Source organism: Phodopus roborovskii, unplaced genomic scaffold (genome assembly GCF_943737965.1).
Source record: "Phodopus roborovskii unplaced genomic scaffold, PHOROB, whole genome shotgun sequence".
NCBI lineage: Eukaryota > Metazoa > Chordata > Mammalia > Rodentia > Cricetidae > Phodopus > Phodopus roborovskii.
In genome coordinates this window covers 8756420-8783542 of record NW_026126602.1, presented here as the reverse complement: position 1 = coordinate 8783542, position 27123 = coordinate 8756420, and the positions used below count along the sequence as shown (strand labels likewise).

The 27123-nt window shown below is 42.0% G+C and overlaps 1 protein-coding gene across 3 annotated transcripts in view; it reads right to left on the bottom strand.

Moving 5' to 3' along the window:
* Positions 1–27123, bottom strand: part of Pip4k2a (phosphatidylinositol-5-phosphate 4-kinase type 2 alpha) — a 158727-nt gene that overhangs the window by 8764 nt on the left and 122840 nt on the right. For all 3 annotated transcript variants that reach the window (XM_051205604.1, XM_051205603.1, XM_051205605.1), the window contains 3 exons: positions 21870–22016; positions 16107–16145; positions 1529–1642 (listed from right to left, as the gene is read on the bottom strand). In XM_051205604.1, the coding sequence (XP_051061561.1) occupies positions 1529–1642; positions 16107–16145; positions 21870–22016 (300 nt within the window). The remainder of the gene's footprint in view (positions 1–1528; positions 1643–16106; positions 16146–21869; positions 22017–27123) is intronic.

Sequence of the window (27123 nt, the reverse complement as noted above, 5' to 3'; positions counted from 1 at the left end):
AATCCTCCAATCAACAGCATTACTAAAGACAACAAAAGCATTGAGCATCCTCAGAATTTGATCCTAAGTCTGAACTTCCCAGGTTAACATCTCCTGGAAGCTTACTACCTCAGTGGTGTGCAGCCAAGAGAAAGAAAAAAAGAAAACAAGATCTTTGCACAGCTCACAGATCATCCTAAGAACTACTTACCATAATTGCTAAGAAAGTATCATTCTCAGGATCAGAGATTTCTTTATTAGGAAGTGAAAATCCCAAAGAAATTGTTTCCTCTAGGCTACAATTCTTAATTATCAGGTAGATCAAGTTGATTCTCAAGTAAATAGGAGAAACTTAGCTAATGTATATATTTAAAGCAAGTACTGAAGGCCAAGCAAAATGACTGTTTATTATAAAAGAGAGAAAAAAAGTTACGTGAGAAAAGCAAACACCTTACTTAAACAAAAAACAAACCCAAACTACTTACTTTGCAATAACTAATCTACATATGTATACCCATGGAGGTTAATAGAAAAAAAAAAAACTGTAGTTAAATTACCTAAAGGTAACTGAAAATAAGCCTAAGTGTCTTGCAGTGAAAAAGCTATAGAAGATTAAGAGATGCAAACTCAGTCACTGCTGGGTCTTCACGAGGAATCAAATGCCTGGCATTCGTCCTTTCAAATTGTTTGTGTTTAATGACATGAGAAAGAAAATCTTTCTACAATGTCTTTCTCCAGGTAGTAGATCTTGGTATATAGGGAACAGTGTTTCAAAGTAAAAAGAAAAAGGCACATACACGAACAAAAGTAACAGCCAAGAGAAACCCAGAGAGTAATTGTCTACATTAAAATTCTCATTAAACTGTCTTGTAACTCGACAAATGACAAGAAAATAACCGCCCTACCCAGTCCCAAGTTCACTTCTAGCAGAATTAAATAAGGAAGCCAAACAGGAAAGCTAAACAAAATGATAAGAAGAGGTTTTTTTTTTCTTCTTCCTTAAAGAAAGCAGTATTATGAATAAACCTCTCTCATAATATGCTAAAAGTTCATTGGAACAATGGGTCCTATTTCTTGCCACCCTCACCAAGGACAATGTATCCATACTGCTCCAAGCGGGTCCTTTGGCATGGCAAGGCTGGCTCTTTGGCCTCTTGCTGTCAGCATAGCTGGTGGAAACAGTGAACTAAGGTGAGGTTGTGTATACCAACGTGGAGATATGATTCAGAGGGAAGAGTACCCGACTCTGAGTTGCCAGTGTTTCTGTTTGATGTGCTCTGGTATTCATGCCCTTCCCATACTGGTTGCTGAGGGTAGGCTATATTCACTACCAAAGGCAGGGGACATCAGGGCTCTCTGGTTTTTGTCATCTTGACTTGATACACTCCATATTCAAACCAGATCCTGTAACATGGGGTCTATCTATATGTGAGCCATGGCTAATGTAGAAGATATACGTTTTTGCCTACATTATGGATTTAAAAAGATGGATTAAAAGTCAGCATAGTTGGTGATACAGTGGCATATCCTTCCTATTGGTTTTTCTTACCTCGACATCCTTTTTCAGTTTTTCCAGGAATATCTTTTTGTCGTTGTCATCAATATAAATCTTTTGACCCTCATTAATGAAGTCATTATCCTTTAAAGTTGGCAGCTCTTTGGCCTAGAACAAACGAGAAGAAGAAGGAAGAGCTTGAACAAAGCCTAAAAGCCACATGTTCTCCCCAACCTGGACACTGAAGTTTGCTCTGCCCACCTAGGCAGGGGCAATAAAGTATAAGGTGGCTTAATAACATCAGGGAAACTAGTAGGCTGTCACTACTGGGAGCATCCCTACTGGGAATCAGGGGATGGTACGTTCCCTACCTGTGACCTGTGACACTTCATGATTTCCATCATGAGCCTGATGGCTTTCTTAGGTTCACTTTCTTACAAGAAACTATCTAAGTATTGAACACATATTCCTGGAGTATTATATGGGAAGCCCTCTATTGTACAAAGTCCCGTCCATCAGCTGCGTGCATGCAACCTGAGACTTGGCAGTTGTTGGTCAACGCCTTGCTACTCTCCACTACACCAGGAGGGGAATTCCCACTGGATAAAGCCAAAGAAATAATCTTGTGACAGACAGTGGGTTAAGCTGGGAAATTTTACCCTTTACAAGTAACCAGGAGAACGAGCAGGTGGGTGACCACACTTCTGTTCACCAATGCACAAGGGCTGGAGAAGCTCGAAGTGTGGGTTACAGCAGAGAATAAGCATTGACCTGTGCCGAGGCATATAGAACACAGACATCTAGTTTTAAGATTATGTGGAATGTACTTCGTGCAATCTGTACTCTGGGAAGAGTCAAAGGCCAAGCTACCTCCTTCACCCCAATTTCTTTCTGCTAACCATAGATTATTCCTTTCAGCTTCAAGGAATCCACTGTAATATACTACCCTTTTTGGCCTAATGCTGAGCCCCAAATGGTCCTTTTTCAGACATATCTTAACCTAACTCTTCAAATGTCTGAATGGTACATGTCTCCCTCTCACTTTATAAAGAGTACGCAGACACACATCGACCAATAGACAAGTATATGTATATATGTATCATGCACTTCTAAATTATTAACTTTGCCTATTTTGCTTCACTTTGAGAAGAGAACTTTTTGGCCATTTTGTGACTGGAATTGTCATCAACATAATTCTCTTTATGAAAGAAAGTTTGGCAAGTCTCATAAATTCCAGGCTGCTTTCTACTCAGCAGGCAGTTCCTGAATTACCGGCACACACAGGGATGCTACAGTGTATGCAAAAGCTCCTGCTGTAAAGGAGTTTGTCCTCTTGTATGGGAAGTTGGAAAACACAGACCTGGAATGGAGCCAGGTGATAAGATTAGAGTGTGATCTGGGCATGGTGGCATAATCCCAGTACTTGGGAGGCAGAGGCAGGTGGGTCTCTGTGAGTTTGAGGCCAGTCTGCAGTGAGTTCCAGGACATCCAGAGATACACAGAGAAACCCTGTGTAGAAAAAAAAAAACAAAAAACAAAACAACCCCCAAAAAACTGATTAGACTGAGATGTGCTTTCATAATCTTGTTTGCTGAGTTAGAGTCCAATTTTTTGGGGGGAGGAGAAGGTACTAATAAAGATACTTTAATATAAGCTCAAGCAGAAGGGTTAGGAGAAACAGGCACTCAGAAGTAGAACACACACAAAAGCATGGGTATGGGTCTCTCAAAGAGGAGTTTCAGATGCACATTGAAAAATAACGTAATAACTGTTAGAAATAAAAACCCGGGCATCTTCCTTCAGAAGACAAATGGTAGCTGTACTGCACTTAGAACTGTAAACACGAGGACTGTGTGTGTGTATGTGTGTGCAGGCTTTGGAGACCCTCATGTCTCCCCTAGAGTGCAGGGTTACAGAAGCATACCACCATGCCTGGCTTTTAAATGTTACTAGGGATCTGAACTCAGGTTCTCCTGTTTGCAAGGCACTTTATCCACTGGAATATCATCCCAGCTTTCCAAATAGTGTTTTGAGGTGAATGAAACACAAACACATTAGTTTTAGCAAGTGTCACTTTCACTCTGAAAACAGTAAGAGGAAACACCCCACTTTAATGGGGTGGGGGAAAGGCTCCCAAGTAGCAGCGCGAACTCCCCATGAAGCCGAGGAGTCTGGGACTGAGAGTTTCCAGGTAGTCAGTTAGAATGTTTTTGTGTAGTTATGCTTTGGGGTTAGGAGGTGTGAGCTGCAGAGTGTTAGGGATTAAGGTTCCACTATGGTTCTATAACTCATTTTTATTTGTAAGAAAAGGAGAAAGATGTTTTTGTGGGACATTTGAGGACTGAGATGATGTGCAGGTGACGTAGTAAATTTACACACTGGAGGTGTTTGTGACACAAGTCACATTAATGAAGATGAATGCCATTCCAAGCTTACCCCAGCACAATTCCCTCATGTGACAGGGAAAGGTCTAATCCTACCTCATAAAACTCTGGATACCGTATACTGTATTACTAAGCCTGCTTGTGAATTTCACAGGCACTAAGGATGTATTTAGATTGGATCAAGTTCAAAAAAGGGCAACCAGATTGGTTAAATGACTTAGGGATTATTGAAAGGATCAAGAGGCAATGGCAGGTCCTCAGCAAGGCAGCTGGGGGAGAAGGCAGAACAATACTGGTGGGCAAAAGCCCCTCTTCCAAATGCTCTCCCTAAAACAATGCTTAGGAATACACCCACATCCAGATCCACTCAGTGCAGGCAAGACAAGGGCTGGATTCAAGATACGGTGTCTCCGTCACTGTGATGTACAAACACATAAGCATGGCTAAAGACATACCCAGAGGGACCCTCCTCCCGCACCATCCAACACTCCTATGTCTGTATGTGGTCCTTGGCTTGCATGCTGGAAGATTCTGGGCCATGGGTTGACTCTCTACACGTCCACGTCCACCCAGGGGATATAGATTAAAGCCCATGGCTCTGGATACAGCCACACCCAGGCTAGCTGCTAGGTTGATCTTAGCTTGTCTAAATATTAGCTGTGTGTCTTTGGACAAGTCTCACTTCCTATGACTTGTAGAGGGTTGTCATGAGGATTACACTAGTCAAAGGCATGGAGCAGTATATGCTTGTCATGTTTTCAGGCATGGCTCCTTTAGACTTTTGTCTAAAATCCTGAGCAAAGTTATCTTCTTTTCTAAAAGATATCACATTAAGCATTGTCTCACCAGCCATGACTTGGACCAGCTACTTGGTCAACTCCAAACCATTTCTTCAGCCGAGTAATGGGAATAAATAACTATAGCTATGTCATAGTGTTAGTGTGTGAATGGAAAGGCAACATACAGGGACTGCTCACAATGGTACACTGAGTTTGCTTTCTCTCTGCTCCCCTCTCTTTTCCTTCCTGGTGTTTGAAAGGACCAGGCTCTTTTACCTTAGGCCATGGAAGACATGGACTCTGCTTACTTAAGATTTCCTTTGTTTTCTGTTTTTACTCACTAGTCTCATGTTGCATGTGGATTTGCAATGCAGCACTTTATGACCAAGGTGAACCATTGGTGGGGCTGACAAATTCAGTGTATGCAAGTGGTATTGTCTAGAGCACACAGTGGCAAAGAACACACTGGACAGATGCAGCCATGGAGACACTGCCCTGCCTCAGTGACGCCAGTGACACCATTCCCCCTCACCCCCCCTCCACACACTTGTCAACCTGAACTCTGCCTCCCTGGTTAGAAAACCTGAGACCTGCAGCAGAGGTTAGCCAGTAGAAAATCCTACTAATAATCTTTAAAAAGAGAAAACAAACAAACAAATGAACAAAATAACTGGAAACTCAAGTAAGAATAGGATGTGGTCATATAGTGAAAATTAGCTAAGTTAACTTCTTAGAGTAATTATTTAAATTTATGCAATATTTATTAAGTCTATGGAATAAAATGTAATGCTTTTTATACATACAACCAAAGACAGAGATTTGCTGATTTCTTTTCTTCTTGTGTTACTTTCTATTGTTTGGGTTCCCTTGGTGAGTCCCTCACCGTAGTTTGTGATTTAGTGATTGCTAGTTTGCTGACCTAAAGCAGAAGTCCATGCTTAGTGGCCAGAAAACAGACCTGACGTTTAAGGGAGCTACAAATTGATTCATAGGAGTAGTGTGTTCTCCGGGAACACTGAACTTGCTATGAGCCACTGAAGGACACCGCCTCTACAAACAGTGAAAGCGTCTGGCTTTTGTTAAAGCACAGCACTGAGCTCTCTCAGCAGGCCTGTGCCCTCCTCCAGTGAGGAGCAGACTATGTAGCGATATTGATCAGGGTCAGGATGGCATATATAAGAGACAAAGGAAGTGGGGCAGGGGTGTCTGCACCACACTCAGCAAGTGGGTGAGTCCTTGATTAATTCTTATTCCCTATGGCTCACTCAGTAAGGGAGATAAATGGTCCTTCTGGGTGAGATTGTTTTCAGCCAGAGGTTTGAGACTTTAAGATGTTCAAAACAGCACTTTCAATTTTAGGCATGGCCACACTCCTCCCTGGGTGGCTTAGGAGACAATGTGGAAGCGATGCAGACACACCCGGGAAAGGTGATAACCTCAGCAAAAGGAGAGGACACTCCATCCACATGCCTCCCAGGGGGAACTGGGCAGACACGAGGTAAAAAGCAAGGCCTCAAAATTTGTTTCATATTACTTAGCCTTTTATGTTTAAATATAAAATTTTTAGGACTTTTTACAGAATGTCAGAATACCAAAAATATCAGATTTTTTAACCAATATAATTTTTTTTACCAACATAATTTAATGAAAGTAAGTTTTTCAAATAAGGGTTAATAGCACATATACACATTCATGTGTATGTACAACTACTGTCATTTGTACAGAGTTTAATGAACAATTCATTTTAAAGCTTGTAAGATGAGAAGTTATATGGCTCTTGGGTTCAATTAAAAAATTTGAGTTATCTTTCAGATGACAATTTAAAAATTACTACAAAAATTAAATTTGTGTCTACAGACACAACTATAACTCTAAAACATACAGAATTCAAACTAAAACAGTATTGCATTTTATTTTTGTTCTATATTTTGTACAAAACAGTCAACTGTATTCTAAATGGCTATTAGCATTAGTTAAGTGAGAAATACATATTTCTTAAAATTAAAGTGCACAAAGCCCACAATTACATAACACGGAGTCATGCCTTTGTTTCAGTCTGCATACAAACATTACTGGGATGACAAGTGCCTTGGTCACACTTGAGTGTTTAATGCAAACAGGATTTGGTACCAGAAGGTTTTAATGTAGAGGATTAGATGTATCATTGTACGTTGCGATTAAAGGACTTGTATTTTAGAACGAAATGAGTTTCTGTTTGATGTGCTTACTTAGTTTTACTGTAAGCCTCAATGTCAAAGATGGCTATTTGGTGTGTCTTTGAAGGCTACTACTGGGACACTTCAAGGTGAACACAAAACTTCAAAAACATGTTGTCACTGCTGTGCCATGCCAGAGACTGCCTACGTTCCCAATTTACTTGTTATTTTGAGAGCACCTAAATGAAAATAAACTTGTGACACAGAATAACATTCTGTGTTAGTCATAAAAAAAAAACAAAAAAACAAAAAACATCAGTCTATAAAGTAGAAAACTCCCCAGAACTGTCCCTGTAAGGGAGAATATAGGTAATCCTTGTACTGCAGTCAGGATAAAAGCAGTGTGATGAAATAACATCACATGCATGGTATCAATTTTGGGTAACAAGAGATGCTAGGAATTTATAATAAAATCAGTTCCGCTTCCCCAAACAGCTAAGCCACAAATTTGATACATGAAAAGGCAAATTAGTGAATGTGGGTGAAGTTCACTGAGAAGAGGCAAGATAACAGGTGCTTTCCCACACGATTATACGTAATGACCTTCCTCTCCCAGAGGCAGACGTTGATGTAAGTACCTAGCTTGGGAAATGGCCTAGTAGACCCTTCTAACTTCTAACACTCACAATGGAAACAAAGAGAATGTACACATCTGTTACCAGCATCTGGATAGGAGTTTCACAATTTGTTTGGAATCTCTGTTTATATGTCAAATTCAGAAACAAATATACCTCATCATATCCATGAAATTAATTAAAAGCAAAAAGCTGGGTAAGTTTTACTGTCATATTGCTATTTAGAACTGCTAAGTTCTAGCTATGTGCTATTTTTTCTAAGTATCTTAAGCTAAAATGTAAAAAAGAAAATTTTATTACCTAAAAATACTTTCAGAGCTGGGCATGGTGGCCCACACCTTTAATCCCAGCACTTGGGAGACAGGGGCAGGCAGATCTCTGAGTTTGAGGCCAGACTGGTCTACAAAGTGAGTTCCAAGACAGCCAGGACTATGCAGAGAAATCCTGTAGGGAAAAACAAAACAAAACAAAAAACACGAAAACAAAAAACAATGAAAAAAAAAAAAAAAAAAACCCCAAACATCTAACTAACCAACAAGAAAATCTGTGGTGATATTTTGTTTATGATCTAACAAATAAAGCTTGCCTGAAGATCAGAGTGCAAAGCTAGCCACATTAGTTAGCCATAGAGGCCAGGCAGTGGTGGCACACACCTTTAACCGTGGCAGCCACACTAGTCAGCCACAGATGCTGGGCGGTGGTAGTGCATGTCTTCAATCCCAGCACCAGAGAGGAATATACAGACTGAGACAGTACAGGGCAGGCAGACCGAAGTCTTGCTGAGGATAAGATCACCCAGTCTTGGCAGAGTTAAGAACTCTGCAGCTTTGTTTTTCTGATCTTCAGCTTAAACCCAAGTATCTGTCTCTGTGTTTTTATTATTTGTGCTACAAAAACTTCCACATTTTAATGAATATTAAGTAGCCATGGAAGTAACAATGTCTCCATAAGTAAAAAGGGTCTCCAAGACCTACAAAACAGGACCTCAAAATAGGTTTGTACTAGGAGCTGAAGAGTTGGCTTGGCAGTAAGGAGCCAACTCACTGTGTGAGACACCTATATATGCACATAACTAAAATAATAAAAATCTAAAATGAACAGAATAATATTTATTTGAAAAAGTTTGTTTAAATTTGGTCAAAAGATTCTATGACATGAGTATCTACTGTTGTATTAGAAATGTTATAGCCTGAAAACTCAGGACGTTTCTAAAGTTCTCTTGATTCTGATTTAACATGAACATTGTAAAGGTCTCTACTTATGCTGTGAGAATTGCACTTCTGCAGCAGGCTGGCTTAAACTCAGCCCACACACTTCTTTCTACCCTAACTTCAGCTAGAAGCAAGCTGGCTTATAGGACTTCCCACATTGAATAGCAGAGCTCTGTGTGTACTTCCGATGCTCAGCTCAGTTCCCTCCAGGGGAAGGCAAGTGAACCCAAGGAAATTCAACTTCACACAGCATTCAATGTCAAAAATGCTGGGCGATTTCAATGCTAGCATGTGTGCGAAATCTGGTGGATGCTCATGAGACTCACTGCATGAGGTCCTCTGCTAGGCTTACCAGTCAGGAACAGTTACAAGTAAATTAAAAGCTGGAAATCTCTACGTGTAAGCACAGGATCCAGCTCAGCCATAGAGCACTTGTCTAGCATGCAAGGGACCCTTGGGTTCCATTTCTACATGTAACACAAATAAAACAACACCACTTTCCAGAATACACTTTCCTCGGTCTCCTAAGGGGATAACTTAGACATGTGCTTATATAATGTTTCAGAAGGTTTATCCATCAATAGTATCAATCACTTTAAGGTTTTCATAGAACAAGTGTAAATTTGCTGACTATTAAGTGCTGACTAAATGTGGTCTGCTGTTGACCAGTATTTCCAAAGGAAGTTCCAGACAGGCTTTATTTAAAACCAGAGATTCCACAAAACCCAGAAGAAAGAACCAATGGTCCAATCAAATCTCCCTTCCTTTCTTCCTTCCTTCCTTCTTCCCTTTTTCCTTCTTCCTTTCTTCCTTCCTTCTTCCGTTTTTCCTTCTTCCTTCCTTCTTCCGTTTTTCCTTCTTCCTTCCTTCTTTCTTTCTTCTCCCCCCTCCTCTCTCTCTCTTTCTTTCTTTCTTTCTTTCTTTCTTTCTTTCTTTCTTTCTTTTAAAAAACATATGACCTACTGCTAAACCTTCCACTTCCATTTCTGGCATTTCCTTGTTTGGTTTTAAAGCTGGACTCAGCTGCCTTTAGTACCAAATTCATTTTTATTTTATAAAACATCTCTGCTTTACAGGACTGAAGTTCCTGCTGTTGTCTTTAAGTGTTGTGCCAGGGGAAGGAACTCAACAGTAGAGTGCCTGCTTTGCATACATTAGGCCTTGGGGTTGATGGTCAATATTGCAGGGGGGAAAATATTAAGGCCTGTGAAATAATTTGTGCTTTTGCTCTGAAGGGAAACTATACCCTGCCCTTTGGGTGTTTCCTCATGCCACTAAAGAAGGAAAATATCTACTGTTGTGTAAGAGTATGAGTAGAAGAGGGAAAATACAGAATATGTTAAAGCATTAGCTATTTGGAGAGTTGAAGTCCCCAACAATCTCCCCTGAGCTGACATCACACTCCGAGTGGAAAGGCATGTTGGAGAAGGATTTCCTGATGGTACACTGCTGTGCTGTATCTTGCTCAGAGACCTGGCACCCTTCTTATCTTGCCTAAAACTGTAAGGAATAGATAGGAGTAGGTATTAATTATAATGGGGGACCACTTAAAGACCTCAAAAGAAATGCTGAAAACTAGTTTGGGAAAGCACTTTTAGATGGGAGGGTATTAATGATCAATTCTATGAAACCTTCAGCCAGTAATAGGTAAAATGTCAGAGCCAGAGGCAGCCTTTTAATTGCCAGTGCAATTCATATAAATAAGAATCAACAAGGAGGCTTTCCGTAGCCCATTATCAACGATGATTATTGCCAATAGCGCTCTGGAAATGCCAATTGCCAGGCAGCTGCTTTCTTCCAAATGGGTCCAGAGAAAAGGTGGTGCGTTAAAAGGGATATCCTTATTCTGATTCTCTGACTCCCATCACACAGGATTCACTGTACCCAAGAAAAATCAGACCTGAGTTTGGAGAACTGTGCAGGATGATGAGCAAAATGCATATTTGTGCAAATCCCCGGGACTCTCTCTCACTAGAACTGGCTTGTTAAAGAGTCAGGTCAAATCCCCTGGAGATCAAGTGAGTCCAGTTACATTTCCTTTTACTCCCCCAGAGTCCCTGCTGTGGAGCTGGCTAGCTGGCAGCATGCTAAAACTGTCATTTGTAAAAAGCAGTCCGCTCAGCTATAATTAGTAATTTGATGTCACACTGGAATTGGAGCGCAGCTGTGAAAAGATCAACCACCAGGGAGATTCACATTTCTCTGTCTCATTTAGAGGGGGTGAAACTGCTGGAGTCATGAATGGAAGATGCCCTTCCACTAAAAAGAAAAGAATTAGGGAATAAAACAAGTCATAGCAGCTGTCAGAATTTGACAATTATTTTTAAGGACTGTTCCCATTTAAAAAAAAAATCTAGACATCTGTACATGCATGTTCTGATACTTGTTGCCATAAAAGTAATTCCATTATTGTTAGAATACAGGGACTTTATCTCCTCCAGTTCATCTCCATTATTATGCTAATGCAAATCACACTAATTATGTGTCAAGATGAAATCCAAGGGATGGGACTTGTCTGCACCTATATCACTAAACATTGAAAATGACAGTTTCAAAACTTGTCATCAACAAGTTAAAAGTACGGGAAATTAAATAATGACTCCAGTGAAGGAAGCCTGGAGGAGGGAAGAATTGAGCTCACTAATTAAGCTGTGCCAGCCAGAGCCTGGGAAGGGGGCTTGCATATCGGCAATCTTTCTGTACAGGACAGTGTCATGCATCAATTACAACGACAGTTGCTAGTTTTTCTTTCTAAGAGTCTACAATAGAGGAAATAGAGCATCTTCAGCCTTCCCCAAGTACTTCAAACCACAGGTAACAGTGATCATTCTAAAGGTGTTTAAGGTTTTATTCATGAACCCCCAGAATGCTATACTTTTTAAAGAAGAGTCAAAATTATTAACTGATCATGGAAGGAAGTAAAACCAATAGCTGGGGGGGGGGGATAAAGAAAAGCAGTTAAAAAAATATCCTAAAAGCCCAGTACGTCAGAGTTCAACTATGGCAGTATATCCCACTAACTGATTGTAAGTGAGTATTTCCAGGTTATCAGTAAACTCCCAGATAGCAGAGCCACTCTACCTCTCTCCCCAGCAGCTACACTCTACTGGGTGACTGTTAGTTGTGATTGCCTTTGCATCCCTTATGTGCAAGTTCTTTCCCTTCTCTTCCCAGTTAGAATCTGAAAGGTACATGGATGGGTGAGGTAGCCCTAGAAAGCCTCTGATCTTTGGAGGAAGAACTGTTAGATACCCAAATCTCCAACACAGTGCAAAGCTCTGGGGTATTTCTCAAAGCAAGAGTGTTAATGACTGCAGTGTTCCCAGAGCAGGAGTCACAGGGCCAAGGACTGTGTGTGTACCAAATCAAACACTGAACTCATTCGTGAAAAATGCTCAGACTCTTTAGGTGAAAGGTACACACAACTGGGTTGTTTGCTAAAATACTCTGAAACCAGGCCATTTACTTAATTACAAAAAAAAAAAAAAAAAAAAAAAAAAAAGAAAAAAGAAAAGAAAATGTTTAAGACCCTGGGTGAAATTGTTTTAGCCTTCATGCTTTGGTTAATGTAGCTAATTTTCTTTTTCATTTTCATGATTTAAAATTGTATGTCCTTTAAGAAAAGGACAGAAGATAGAGTGAGACCCAAACATTGAGAAGGCAGTTATGCACTGTGGTTAGGCACAGGAGCTCTGGGGCTAAAGCCCCTGGGGCTCTGTGACTCCTTAACTGTATGGCCTTAGGTTGGTATTGAACCCACTTGTGAAATAACCCCATTGACTCAAAGGAAGTAACCACTGTCTTAACTAAAGATAATATGATCAGATGCATATTAAACTTGAGATAGTCTCCTGCATGCCAACACAGCAATATTAGCATAGAAATAAATCCCAGGGGAAGAGAAGGTTTCTGCCTGTGCCAACAATGAGAAGCCTAGGTTTGAGGCTAGTTAAGAGGGTACAGACAGACAGCTGCAGGACCTGAGGACTAGGTCATGCTCTAGTCCCTTTCAGGGATTGGGGTTGGGAAGAGGGGGCCTGAAAAGGCTGGCCCTTTAAGGAGGGTGGGGTTGGGGAGAAGTGACTGAGAAAGAGCCAGGAGCTGTGTGACATGCTCAGAGTTTACAGCTTCTGGGTCTCAGCTGGGCACATAGTTGGGCTCTGATCTCTCACACCCACAAGCCCTGCTGGATCTCACAACCTTCAGGAGCAATCTCGAGAGCAACACTGGCCATTTACCCACACCAGAGGCAAAGGAGCATTCTAGCTGGGGGTTGAAGAAAATGAATTTCTGTTGAACTACATTCTGTACTCAGGTTTCTGCTTACTGTGAAGGGGCTGAAGAGCTGTAGGGTGAAGGGAAGGAAACCTGTAGCTACTGCTGGCTTCTGGAAAGTAGGTTGTCCTAGAGCACTTCAGAGGAGACCAGGGACAGATATTCCATGTAGCTAAGGAAGTGTCACAGCTATAAAGCATCAGAGGCTAGTGGCTTTCCCTTGTATAACCATTGGCTACAAATGTCTGTCTTGGTTATTGCTGGAGCAGCCCTTGTAGACTGAGCCTGAAGATACCAAAACCAATGCTGCTGGACATAGTCTCGAGGGACTTGGCAACCAAAGGTAGGTGTGTGTGTGTGTGTGTGTGTGTGTGTGTGTGTGTGTGTGTGTGTGCGTGCGCATGCGCGTGTGCGAGTACATGTAAGAGAGACCCACAAACTGCTATGGAGTAAAGCTGTTGCCTTGTCCATGTGTTCTTGCCTAGGCCACTCTGTAGCTATGATGCAGGATTTTATGTGTTACTCTTTAAATAATTACATATTTTCTCTCAATGTTAAAATTCTCCATGATATTCAATCGCTGAAGACTTCTGTACTAAAAGCTAAATAGTTGCTTGCTTGACAGAAATGCTCACTTAGCAACCTGTAAATTAACAGTTATTTTTGCTGATTGTTAGCATCTTCAAGGTGGCTTGAATGAAGTGTAAAAATGCACACTCATTAGTGCACAGTAAAAACACAAAGGACAGCCATACTTCCTTACCACTGCAGTCTGGCTTCTGCTCCTACTCACCAACTCTTGGGGCATATCCTCTACAGACTGGCAAAATGTCTGCTTACCACACATGCCCAACAGATATCTGAGTGAATGGTTCATACTCTTGCTCATCTGGCTGTGGCCAACTGTGGCTGGCTGTTGCAGGACTCTCTTCCCTGGTGACAGACATACCATCTTTCCTCTACCATATATATATATATATATATATATATGACCCTTGCTGAGCCACATCTGCCTGTGGGCATCTCTGTGCTGGTGCTAAATTTGGATTTCAAAGTCTTTTGCCTGCTGTTCCCTGCTTCATGGAGTTCACTCTGAAGTGTGGCCAAATCCTCTGGCCAAATATGAAGTGTGGGGAGTTGTCCTTCACAGCCTCCCTTTAGACACTCCCTGTCCTAGTCACCTCCTACATTTCATCCAAATGAACAAATTTGCTCTGTTTCTCATGACAAATCTGTCTGTGGTGCGGCCAGCCATGTCCACCAGTCAAACCCAGGCCCCACCTTGAGTTAGCGCACTGGTCTCCCAACTGGCCTGGATCTCCCCTGTAACTTGTCTCCCCCTCCAGCCAACCCACTAAGTCCCCCTCCCACTCTGCAGCTTGCTGCTCTTCCTTTCAGCTCTTCCTTCTATCTTTCAGCTTCCTCCAAATCAACTCCCCCAGGAAGCCTGTTCTTGTCTGGTCCCTTCCAGCCTGAGTTGGGCTCCTTGGCTACATAGTCAAGCAGCCCTTGAGGTTCCTCACATGACAACACCATTTCCTACTAATAGCAGTACCCTTGCAGGATGTGGCTGAGTGACCCATTATTTCAGTTCAGATGTGGCTGAGTGACCCATTATTTCAGTTCCTGAAGCTGGTCAGTAACCATGAAAACACACACATTCGTGCGTTCACATGTACACACTTCTGAATGAACACAGCAGAGTAGATGTGCAAATTCATAAAATTCAATTTGAAACAAAATAATATTCTATAAGAACTTAATAGAAAATTTAAAATTCTTGAGTTTAGCTTTAAATGGGGTATTGTAAAGACCCTCCTGAGGCTGGTATGTAGAAAATACTTAAGAGTCCAGGCAAGTTTTCACCCAATCTGTCAATCTGATCAATGTGTCAATCTGGGCTAGTTTAGATCTATCAACCTGGGCTACATTCAGGAAGCTATTTTCCAAATTCTTTTTTTTTTTTTTAATTTAAAGTATTTTGATCTTGAAAAGGAATCACATATGAAACCAGTTTTCCCCTTATCTGACCTAGCATGTCAGTTTTATTTACTTATTTTTTAAATTTAACGGCCCAAATCTTATTTCTGGTCTTTCATTAAATCATGCCTCTAATGCCTACTCATTCACCTGTTCTTCTGTCATAACCCAGCAGATGCAAATGACCTCTCTCTGCCTAACCTGCTACAGTTGTTCAAAGTCTTTCCAGCATGTATGTAATCACATAGTCCTCATTTTCCCTTTCTCCCCCAAGTGACTGACTTTTAATAAAATTGGATCCGATTCTTCATGTCTCAACCTACCAATCGGAACTAGTTACAGTCTTCAAACCGACTTAAAACTTGGGTCTCTCAGGAAGACTTCTGCAAATGATCCCAACTATAAACTTCATGAACTGTTTCCTGTTAACATCTAGTGTATTTTATAAAACATAAACACACATGTTCAGTTTAAACTTGGAGTGTTTCAACTAACATCTAACCAATTTCTCTTTCTGCTTTATCAATCCTACCTCAGCCCCTATCTTATTTACCAATACTGAAATGTTATATTTTTAACCTTCAAAACTGAAAGGCCTCTATATAATGTCCCCTACAGACTGACCCTTCAAGTTTGTAATTTTGTAAATGAAAGCAAATGAGATTCAAGTATCATTTGATTTACAATCGGCCAAGAGACACAAAGATGTAGTCTTTTCATCCTTCATTTTCAAAAGCAAAACCAACTCTGATCTCATCTTACCACTGTATACTTGAAAAGGAATTTGAAGCTCACCCAAGTCAATATGTAATGGCTGAGAAAATGAATAGAGTGGCAGAGAACACAGTCAGGGTCACACGTGACTACTTGGGTCAAAGAGGTCTTGGGACCCCAGTTCCTCAAACCCTGATTCCCACATTCTGAGCTGGAGTTTCCATTTCAGCTACAGTATAGGCGACCCTGTCTGTACAAAGCAGGCTGCCTATGACCCACATTTCTCAACTGCACACACAACTAGTAATACAGCATCATTTAGCCACCGAGCAAGGGGATAAAGGCATGCATTCCTAGGCTGCAGGGGGTGCGGCCTGTGCTGGAAGCAGCAGCAGCAGCAGCCACAGCAGCATGGAAGGAACCACAGTGCTGAATTATGAGAAGAATGAACAGAGGCACTGTCCATCCCGGACAGTGAGAAGACATCATGGTGCTTACCTTTTCTTTGTCACTAGCTTCTCTAGCCACTGTCGAGCCCTGGAACACAAAGAAATGGTAAGACTGGAGTTGCAAGAGATGTACACAGTATAGAAGTGGTCACGGGAAGACCTAGTCGTGTCCTGGGTCTACCTTCAGCATGTTCTCTGTGTCCCAACAGCCCTCGCCTAGCCCGTGGCTTCCCCTACAAGTGCCCACTCTTCTCTTCTCCAATCCCATCCCTGTCATTTTTGTCTGACTTATCTCTGGTTCTCTACCTCCCTGCTTGGAAACAGAAAACCTGGCATCACTTGAGCCATCACTTGCTAAGCACCAATCAAAACTAGAAATGGTTTCACTATCTTCAAAAGGAAGGTGGGCCATCAGCTGGCTGTGGCAACAAAAGCATTGAATGCCCTTTGCCCGCATCATGACCTCCAGGGGTAGGCCATTCTGGCCTCCGCCAGCCTTCTCTGTACCATGTGCTGTTCTCTCCCCAATGTTAGTTACTGGAGGACAGTTCCACTCAGCTCCCAGCACATCCTCTCTCTGCCAGCACTTTCTGACTCTCTTTACTTTGGAGACTCCTTCAAAGCCACAGGCTTCCTACACCTCTTTTGTTCTAGGCCCTATGCTGAGCACAAAGGTACAAAGTGGAAGAAAACACAGCCCTTGATCTCTGCAGCACCTAGTCTGCTGGACCAGTTTTCAAAAGCAGCCTCTCAGAGCTGTGTTAGCCAAAATGTCTGATGGAGATGAGAAGTCACCTCTGAGGACCACAGGAGGCTTTGGGGGCAGGCAGTGTTCAAGCAGAGAAACTTTCCTTTTGGTGGAAGACTTTAATTCAAAAGCTGAGGAACACATAAACAAGTTGATTCTTACTTTAGATTCCTAAATATGTCAATTCAGCAATCATTACTTAATTCTTGGTGTCTCACCTGTGACAAGTGGCTGGAGAAGAATCACAGAGTTACAGAGTCCTTGTCCCCCCTCCCCCCCCCCCAGCTCCCGATGCCTAAACTGATATGGTGGAGTGTTTGTTAACTTGATCACTGCTCAAATCCATAACTACCATCCTGGATCACTAAAGTGGCCAATCATGAAGGCAACCCACACTTGACTTGAGCAAAGCAGTTGGGTGGCTGCAGAAAGAAAAAAGCATTCTCCCCATAAGCACCTGTCCACTGGTGTGTGTACACACTCAGCCCCACAGATGCAGGAACTGGCAGAAGGGGGACCTGTACTGGGGAGAGAGACCAAGAGCAGGCTTGAGGCCCCAGGCTCAGTTCTTCACTCCTGGTACTTGGCATGCCCAGGACTGGTGGGTGACAAGCCCCTGGTGAGTGGTCCAGGAAAACACTCAAAGCTTCTTGGAGACAAATCAGAGGAGCACCAGGCGGAGGGGCATTCCAGGAGCACAGCTGTGCACAGACCTCTGCCCAGCATTTGTCACTGGCCAGGTCCTCATTCTACCAGTTATCTATCTATCTATCTATCTACCTACCTACCTACCTACCTACCTACCTACCTACCTACCTACCTACCTACCTACCTATCCATTGTATATGAGTGTTCTACCTGCATAAATGCCAGAAGAGGGTATCAGATCCCACTATAGATGGTTGTGAGCCACCATGTGGTTGCTAGGAATTGAACTCAGGACCTCTGAAAGAGCAGCCAGTGTTCTTAACCCCTGAGCCATCTCTTCAGCCCTATGATGGTTACTCTTAACAGTCAATTTGCCACAATCTAGACTCACCTGGGAAAGGCATCTGAATGAGGAGCTGTTTAGATTAAGTTGGTCTGTGTGCATGTCTGGTGGGAGATTATATTGATTATGCTGAGGCAGGAAGCCATTCCTACTGTGGGTGGCCCTATTCCATAGGAATCCCTCCATGGCTTCTGCATTAGCTCCTGCCTCCCAGATCCTGCCCTATTTGAGTCCCTGTCCTGACTTCTTTCAATGATGGACCATGATCTGGCAGTATAAGTTAAATAGACCCTTTCCTCCCCAACTTGCTTTTTGGACATGGTATTTTGTCACAGCAATAGAAATTCTCAGACAGTAGTTAAGGCCTTGACTTGGAATCATGAAATGATACCAAAGGTATGGTTTCCATGCACTTCAGGGCTCTGGCAAGAACAGTGTTTTTTTGTTTTTGTTTTTTAATAAGGGAGAGAGATGACACTGAGATGCTAAGGCATCTATAATGTCTATAATGTATATAATGTCTATAAATGTAACTTACACTTGGGTGTGCTTACTTGAAGGTGGGGCTATCTTAGCATTTCAAGGGGAAAAACATTAAGTGGGACAAAAGGCTTATCCTCAAGGAACTCACTCATATACTAGCAGAATAGACAAGACCCCTGTTTCTATATGCTGGGTCTTATGCTGTATATAAGGCTATGTATATACCTTATTTAACACACCCTCCAGGTGCAGATAGAGCTATCCCTGCTACAATAAACCAGGAAAGGGAGGCTCGAAGGTCCAGCAACTTGCACACAACTGCTAACTTCATGGGGCTTCTGAGGCCACACTGGCTTTCTGAAGTGAGACAGTCAGAGCAGCACCCAGAGCCAGAAACTTCTCAGTGCATGTGAGCACTGCCTTTTCATTCTTTCAGGAGAGAGCAGGTGTCACAGGAGAGAACGGGGTGTGGTTGGGACTCCCAGAAGCAATTCCAGGGCAATAAAATGGCTTGAGTTGAGAGCTACATGCAGGGCAGGACAAGGCCATGAGCAGACCGTCCAGTCTGTCTGGAATTCAGAGGCGGAAGCAAAGGTTGCATCATTTCCTTTTACTTACTCTAGCATTCTCAAAGTGTGGGTCAAATCCTGGGGTGACCTGAGGGGCCTGCAAGGTCAAACTGTTGCTTGTTTGCCATTTGAAAAAGGACCTCGTCTGTATTGAAAGGCTGGCTTGAAACTTGTTATGTAGCTCAGGCTGGCTTTGAACTTGTGATCTTACTGCCTCACTGTTCTGACTGCTGAGGTTACAGGTGTGTAATCAATCTAGTGAAATTGTTTTTATAATACTGAGACACCAGTTACCTCTTCCCTCTCTTGATGTTCACAAGGGCATTGTAAGCACAATAGTGGGCTTTGTCTCATCAAGCAGTTAAGAGTATCTGTCATTGAGATAACCCCAGACCCCTAGCATCCTTTATGAAAGTCCTTGATGAAGCAATGCAGGACCTTGGTCCTGAGGCACACACCTTTCAGTACTGAAGAGGAGGCATCAGACAGGAGTGATGCTGCCCGGAGCCATTCTCCCAACAGGTGCAGGGATGAACCAGTTACCTTCTTTCCCAGAAAACAACATTTTTATTTAGAAACAAAACAAAACAAAAAACCCAAAAACCTACAAATGAACTGTATTTGTCCAGATATCTGAAACTGGAAAACACTTGCTCGACAATGGATGAACCTGTAAGGCACTGGATGAGCCCTGTTCTGTCACTTTAGGACATGACAGACAGGACTTGAGGTCAGCAAATAAAATGCTTGATATCAAATACAAACCAGACTTTTGAAAAACTGTATATGTTCTCAGTTTCCCATACCTGAAAGACATTCAATGTGACCAGTAGAGATGATCACGTGACTTTTGATACTACATAATCCAATATTTGGACACTGGGAGGGATAAACTATGTTAATTAAGAAACAAACATGTCTTCAGTGAGACATGTATGACTACAAAAGCACACACTTGGACCAGTGGATGCAAGTGACAACAGATCTTAATGACCAGGGAACAAATTCCTCTGTGTAACTAATATTGGAGGTATTGCTAATTGCTAAGCTTTGGTGTATTATCAAAGCCACCTACAATTAATCCTAAAGCTCCTCATTTCTCTTTTCCAAATATGTATTTGTGTGAGCACAGATTTTTTCCCCCTCTACCCAACCAAATAGCACAGCACATTGACAATAGGATGAGATATGTCATTCTAATTGTCTCACATTAATTCAGACATCACAGAGATTTGAAATAAGGAGGTGGGAGGGAAGATTAGTGTCAGTGGAATATACCATATACAAACACGAAACTCAAATAATAAATTTAATTAAAATAAAATGTGCCAGCCAGTGGTGGTGCACACCTTTAATCCTAGTGCCCTCTGAGTTTAAGGCTAGCGTGGTCTACAGAGTGAGTTCCAGGGCAGCCAGGGCTACACAAAGAAACTCTGTGTTGAAACACCAAAACAGAAAAAAAAAAAAAAAGTAAATCCATGATGTTTGTCTCACTAATACTTTGAAAGACAGTTATTTGTTTTCATAAAAATCAATATATAATATTTTCATTAAAGTAGCTATTAATAAACATTAATATCAATTTCAATCTTTTATAAATTTATAAGTTTAACATTCTCATAAATTTCTTTTAAGCAAAGGTTTTTTAAAAAATCTATGTGTAAGGGTATATGGGGGAGCATGTAGAGACCAGAAGAGGGTTTCACTCTTGGAGGTGAAGTTGCAAGAGGTAATGAGTTGCCTGATGCTGGGAACTAACCATGTCCTCTTGAAGAACAGCAAATATTCTTAACCATGGAGCCATCTATCCAGCCTCTGCATCCATCTCTAATACTGTGTGGCTATCCACAGACATAATCTATACAAGTAAAAACTTTTTAGAGTCATTTTTTTGTGCATGTGAATTAGTTCTAAGATTAAAAATAAAACCTGATAACCAAATACCACAGATTAAGAGAGAAAAACCTTTTCAGGGGTTGGGGGCAAATATTTTTAGTTCTGTGTTCTGCAGTATCTGTGGTCACTGCTCAACTGGGTCAATATACTGCAAATGCACAGATAACATGTCTGTACACATGGTGATACATCAATAAAACTTTATTTATAAAAATGCAACCACATCATAGTTGGCTGAGTCTGAACTTCTAAAAGCAGATCATGTCACTGTACTTACAATTCTCCAGTGATCCCTGTGTCATTGTAAATCTCCGGGTTTTTACTGTCCCCTTTGTCAGGAATCTTCCCTCATTTTTTTCACATTGGCCCCAATGGCACCCTCTCAGGTGCTTCTTTCCTCACACCCTCCTTAGAAATGTATGCCTTGCTAGACCTGGCAGAACAGGCCTGTGGTCCCAGCCACTTGGCAAGCCGAGGCTGGGATTATTATTCAGTCTCTGTTTTGGCTACAGAGTGAGTTTAATGCTAGCTTGGGGGTACTGAGTGGGATTCTGTCTTAAAATAAGAAGAAAAAGGGCTGAGAATGTAGCTCAGCAATCAATTACTTGTTTACTCTTGGCAGAAGTGTGGCCTTCCCCTGTTCATTTCTACCCACAATGCTCATCATTTCCCTAAAATTACAATAGTAATAATTACTCACACTCCTCACTAAAGATTTGTTCTGTTTTTTCTTTAATTATTTACTGGTGTGTGTGTGTGTGTGTGTGTGGTGCATGTGCAGGTGGAGGTCAGAGGTCAACTTTGGGAACCAGTTCTTTCCTTCTACAATGGATTCTGAGCAGTGAACTCGGTCATCAGGCTTGTGGGGCAAGTTCTTTTACCTACTGGGCGATCTTGCTGGCCCCAGTCTGTTTTACCCATCAACTATTCCCATCACTTAGACTGCTACATGGCATGCGGTTGATGTGTTTGTAGTAGCATAGACTATTCAATGCTATGGCACTGTAGCTGCCTGATGGACACAAGCTCTAGAAGCACATACATCATTTTGTTCACATGATTAATTATAACATACAACATGGATGGGTAAGCCTGAGTAAAAAAAATGATAAAAGTCAATCTCACCTTTAAATCGTATTTCCTATATACAGATAAACGGTGGCTGAACACATTCCTCGTAACAATCACGTATATTTCCACTCCGTCAACATTAAGCCGGTACATTCCCAAGAACTGAGGAAGAAGGGTGACTCCATGGCATTCCACGATGTACTATAGAGGAAGGGAGGAAGGAGGGAGGGAGAGAGAGAGAGAGAGAAAGGACCATCAGCCATCAAAACATGGCAGATCACTGTGAAACATGACCTTTCTACCTGCGGGTCTTATTTAAAGTAGAAATTTCCAATTCTTGAGGCTTTATTTTCAGAAAACAATCACTTTGTGTTGATCAACTCCCAGATCTGATACTGATACCCCCCCCCACACACACACAAATGAACATTCAGTTTTTCCAAGAACTTTTTATTGATTCTTTGTGCATTTCACATCATGCACCCCAATCCCAGTCATCTCTCCATCACTCCACATCCATCTTCTGCCCTTGCAACCTCCCCCATATAAGAAAACAAAAAATAAAAACAAAAAAAATTAATCTTATCACTAAAGAGATAGTTTTTTTTTTTCTTCAGTAGCCCAACTAATCCATAAAGTCAAAATTGGATACAGAAGCACAAGGCAAGGAAGGAAATTCCTCTTAACTGAAGGGACAGTCCATCTAGGTCCTTTTTCTTCTTCTTCCCCAAAAGCCCTGAGGATGACCTCACCCCCTGATCTTGACCGTGAAATAGTAGAGGGTAAGGAAGAGGCTGCTGAAAGTCTGGTTTTAGAAGCTTAGGTATTCTGATTTTCATCTAGACTTCAATGGGCATGAAGGGGCCTGCACTACAAAGAAATTGGAGTTCGTTGGCCAGGTGCTGGCTGCCATCAAGTCCCAGGGTTGCAGAAACACGACATGAGTTGGGTCATATGCCAAAAAGCCACAAGAGGGAGCTACTTCCTCTTGGAAGCAGTTATTGATCAACTATGGGTACCACCACAGGGGCCGTTGACAATGGGGAAACATTCTAAATGAGCCTTTTCATGTCTATGACACAGAGATGAAACCTCCAGGATAGCATCAACACCACAATTCCAATGTTGTGAGTGCCCTACCCATTGTGCCTACACCAGGTGCCTGGAAAGATGCTCACTAACAGTTAAGGACTATAGTTAGGATTATTTTGGTATGTTATGCATTGCATACATGTATGCATGTGCTTGTGCGTCAGTATAGAGAAGCTATGCAGGGCTTTGGGTGTTACTGCCTTGAGACGGGGTTTCTTACTGACTGTCTAGAAACTCATCATCTTGGCTAAGCTTGACCAGGGAGATCTCAAGATCTGCCTGTCTCTGTTCCCCTCAGTGCTGGCTTTACAGGCACACACAGCTTTGGTTGATTTTCTATGTAGGCAAGGGGGTTTCAAACTAAGGTCTTCACATTATCCAAACAAGTGCTCTTACCCACAGAGCCAGCTCCCCAACCCTTATTTCGAGTCTTTAAAAAAAAATGGTATACTGTTTTTTTTTTTTTTTTTTTTTTTTTGGTCTTGTTTTTAAACAATGAAGCTTTAACAAAAATATTCTAATTGGACTTTTTAGTGGTAAACATTAATAATCAAGTCTGGGGATGTTTAGCTAGCTAATGAATAACAAGTTCTCTGTTCTTCTCATTAGAACTGAACAGTGTCTGTTTGGTTTTGCTGACAGATTTCAAAGACGCGTCTGATCCCCTTTTCCTTACAGATAATAATTGAGCTGTATATTTGAATTCAGTCTAATTGTTTTCCTTTCAGTTTCATCTCGGTTTGTTCTTGAAATCAGATGAGTGGAGCATAATTTGAAGCCAATAAATTGACTTGAGGTTTGCTAACGCACAACAGGTGTTTAATAGTTCTTGGTTGAAAAGGAAATTTCCCACAGTGATCTAAGGGATTAAAAAATGTGTTGTTTGCCAGTGGTGGAAGGTGGATGAGTGGGTCTTAACGCAGTCTGGGGGCATCTGTGCTGTATGAGGTAGGAAGGGAACAGGCTTGTGAGTCGGGAAGACGAAGCATTAGTCCTTGGATGGCCATTTATATGCTGTGGGATTTGGGGTAAGTTAACTAAACCACTTTAGCTTTCAGTTTCATTTTCCAGAAAGCTGAGTACCCAAATGCCCACTTAGAATGAAGATGTGAGGATGGCAAGAGAAAGCATGTTAAAAGACCCCATGCCCCAGAGTCTACACTGAACCCACTCTTTCTCAAGTATTGATGATGGTGATGCTAGCTTTCACTCCAAACCTTGGTAAGAAACTGTAATACCACACCTATCTGCCTCATGTTCCAAACTTCTCACAGCCATGTTCTAGGCTCTCACCTGGGGAGTCAATCTATGGCAGCTATTATTCTGTATACATAGAAGGTTATTAGAGGGCCCCAAGGCATAGACATTGGCTCATTAACTCCTCCACTCATATTGTCCTTATAAAGGCTGTGTCAGGGATAGGGCTGTAGTTTAGTGATAGAGCACTTATCACACAAAGGACAAAGGTTCGATCCCCAGTACTACAAAAAACATGGCTTGCCCAGATAAAAGTCTTTGCAGAACCACAGAGACTCTGGCTCACAGAGGAACTACCCATAGTAACACTGAACCACCCTGAAGAAACTGAGTAAAGTATATCGGAAATCAACAAGCTTTTGTGTTTGAAAATATGCCCACAGGTTACACACTACAACTTCCCTGCCTTCAAGACTAGATAACATGGCAAAAACAACCAACTCTGATGAATTCTGTCAACAAGTGTCACGTGTACTTGTTCTCAAAGGTTCAGTTTCCCTATGGGGCTCTTGGGTGAACAGTTTGAAAAAACACAGATTAAATGAACATCAGACTCCTGAGTGTGTAAACATGTGAAAAACCACACATCACATCAAAGCCCAGCTTTTTCATGTCAGTGCCGCCAAACTGCATTTGATACTGAGTCTAGGAAGAACTTACAGATCAGGAATTGTGCAGGAGAGAAAATTCTACCCGCTGGCTGGAGCTCTAGACCTGGGGCAGTGTTCCAGGTGCTGAGTGCTGGCATAGAAGCAAGGTCATTCCTTAGCCGTTCACCAGTGGATCCAGGCAACTCTGCACACAAACCTTTTTTAAAGTTTTTATTTATAGATTTATTTTATGCATATGAGGGTCTTGCCTGGTACCCCCAGGGGACAGAAGAGGGTGTTGGATCCTCTGGAACAATGATGGTTGTGGGTCATAGTATGGGTGCTGGGAATGGAATGTAGATACTTTCCTGCAACGAGTGCTCTTAACAGCTGAGACATCTTTCCATTCTTCTGCTCACAAACTCTTAACACAAGTGGGAAGGTCATACAAGGACAGAAACTTCTAGAGCAGTGGTTCTCAACCTTCTTAATGCTGGGACCCTTTAATATGGTTGTGACCCCTAACCATAAAATTATCTTGTTTCAATTTTGTAACTGTAATTTTTCTACCATTTTGAATCGTAATGTAAATATCTGATATGTGAAAGGGTTGTTCAACCCTCACAAAGGGGTAGCGACCCTTAGGTTGAGAACCACTGTTCTAGAGGCAATCTTTGGACCAGAGATTGCAAACCAATGCCAATAGTTCCCCTGGAATATTACATGATCCAGTTACATGCTGTGTGACATTGTATGAAATGCTCAATGTCTCTGGCCCCCTGCATTTGAAAAACAAAAACATTTTTAGAGGAACGAAATGACCGGACAACGGGGTTTGTTATCTGGATCTTTTCTGTTCCCCTCAAATCTCAACCCTCACCTTTACTCTCAATATTCACTTGTAAACATGTTTCCTGGGCATCTGTTACACGCCAAGCACTAGCATGTAATAGAGAGACCTGGACTCTGTCCTCACACAAGTCACACTACAGTAGGTACCACTGGAGGGGAACGACCTCCTGTTTGTTGTCACACCTTCAGGCAGTCTCCAGTTGGTTCTGCTGCCTGCTTCATCCAGTTCAGGGGTGAAGGTGAGGCCACTCCCAACACCTCCCTCCATCTGTCCCAGGATCTACCTTGAGTTCTCAGGTACCACTGTCTCCCCTCAGTTCAGGATTCCATGACCCCTGGTAATAACTACAAAACATTTAAGTGGACTGCAGAGTCCTTCACAAAACTGAACGAAGACCCAAACACCTGTTCCACTGCAGGGACCAACCAAGGCTACTTGCATGTGCCCTTACTAGGTATTCAGTGGCTGTGAGGGATTGATTAATTGTCCATATTTTTTGTTAGAGTGAAAAGACCCATATTTCAAAGAAGCCAACTGAGGTATTTAGAAAGAAACACCATGGATGTGTCATTTACTTTCAAATAATTCAAGAAAGCCTCAAAAGAATGTAACCATGGGTATGCTATAAGTTTCCTTCATGTTTGAAAATTTTTATAACAGAAAGTGAAAATGGGGGTTTGAGGAGATGGCTTAGTGGGAAAAAGTCCTTGCTGTGCATACAGAAGGGGCAGAGTTTGAATTCTCAGAATCCATGTTAGAACAGGGCGCTGTAGTGCATGAGTCTGTACAGGTTCCTCTATAGGAGAGGCAGAGATAGGAGAATCCTTGGAGTTGTAAGAGCCAGACAGCCTTGTACAGGCTGTGAAAAAATAACAGGAATCTTGTCTCCCTCATGGAGGAGGGCAAGGACTGAGAGCCAGGACTGTCCTCTGACCCCCACATGTGCTCCGTGGTTCATACATACCTACATACCTGTATTCATATGTATAGGCATACTTAAGTTCTCTCTCTCTCTCTCTCTCTCTCTCTCTCTCTCTCTCTCTCTCTCTCTCTCTCTCTCTCCCCACCTCTGTGTTCAAATGAAGAAAGTAAAATGAACCCAGGCCTGTATTTGACTCATATCTTCTTCTCCTATGACCTCTTTACCAACTTCCTGACAGACTGCATTTGTTTTATGGCTTTTTCTTGTCTTCCATTCATTCTGGAACTTCTTTCCCCCCTGCCCTCTTAATGAGGGCATTTGCCCTCATTAAGATCATCAATGGCTCACTGGTAGGTAAATGTGACAGATGCTTCTCAGTCTTCCCATTGAGCATGTGACCTTCCTCAAGGTCTTTGATGCCTGATTTCAACTTGGCTTCTGAGGTACCTATCTCCCCCCCCCCCTTGGTTCCTTTCTTAACTTGTTGACCAATTCTTCCTCGAGCATGTGCCCAATATATGCAGGGTCTGCCCAGAGCCTTGACCAAAACCATTATCTTCATCTTCTTATTCTACACTGTTTGTAGGAACCTCA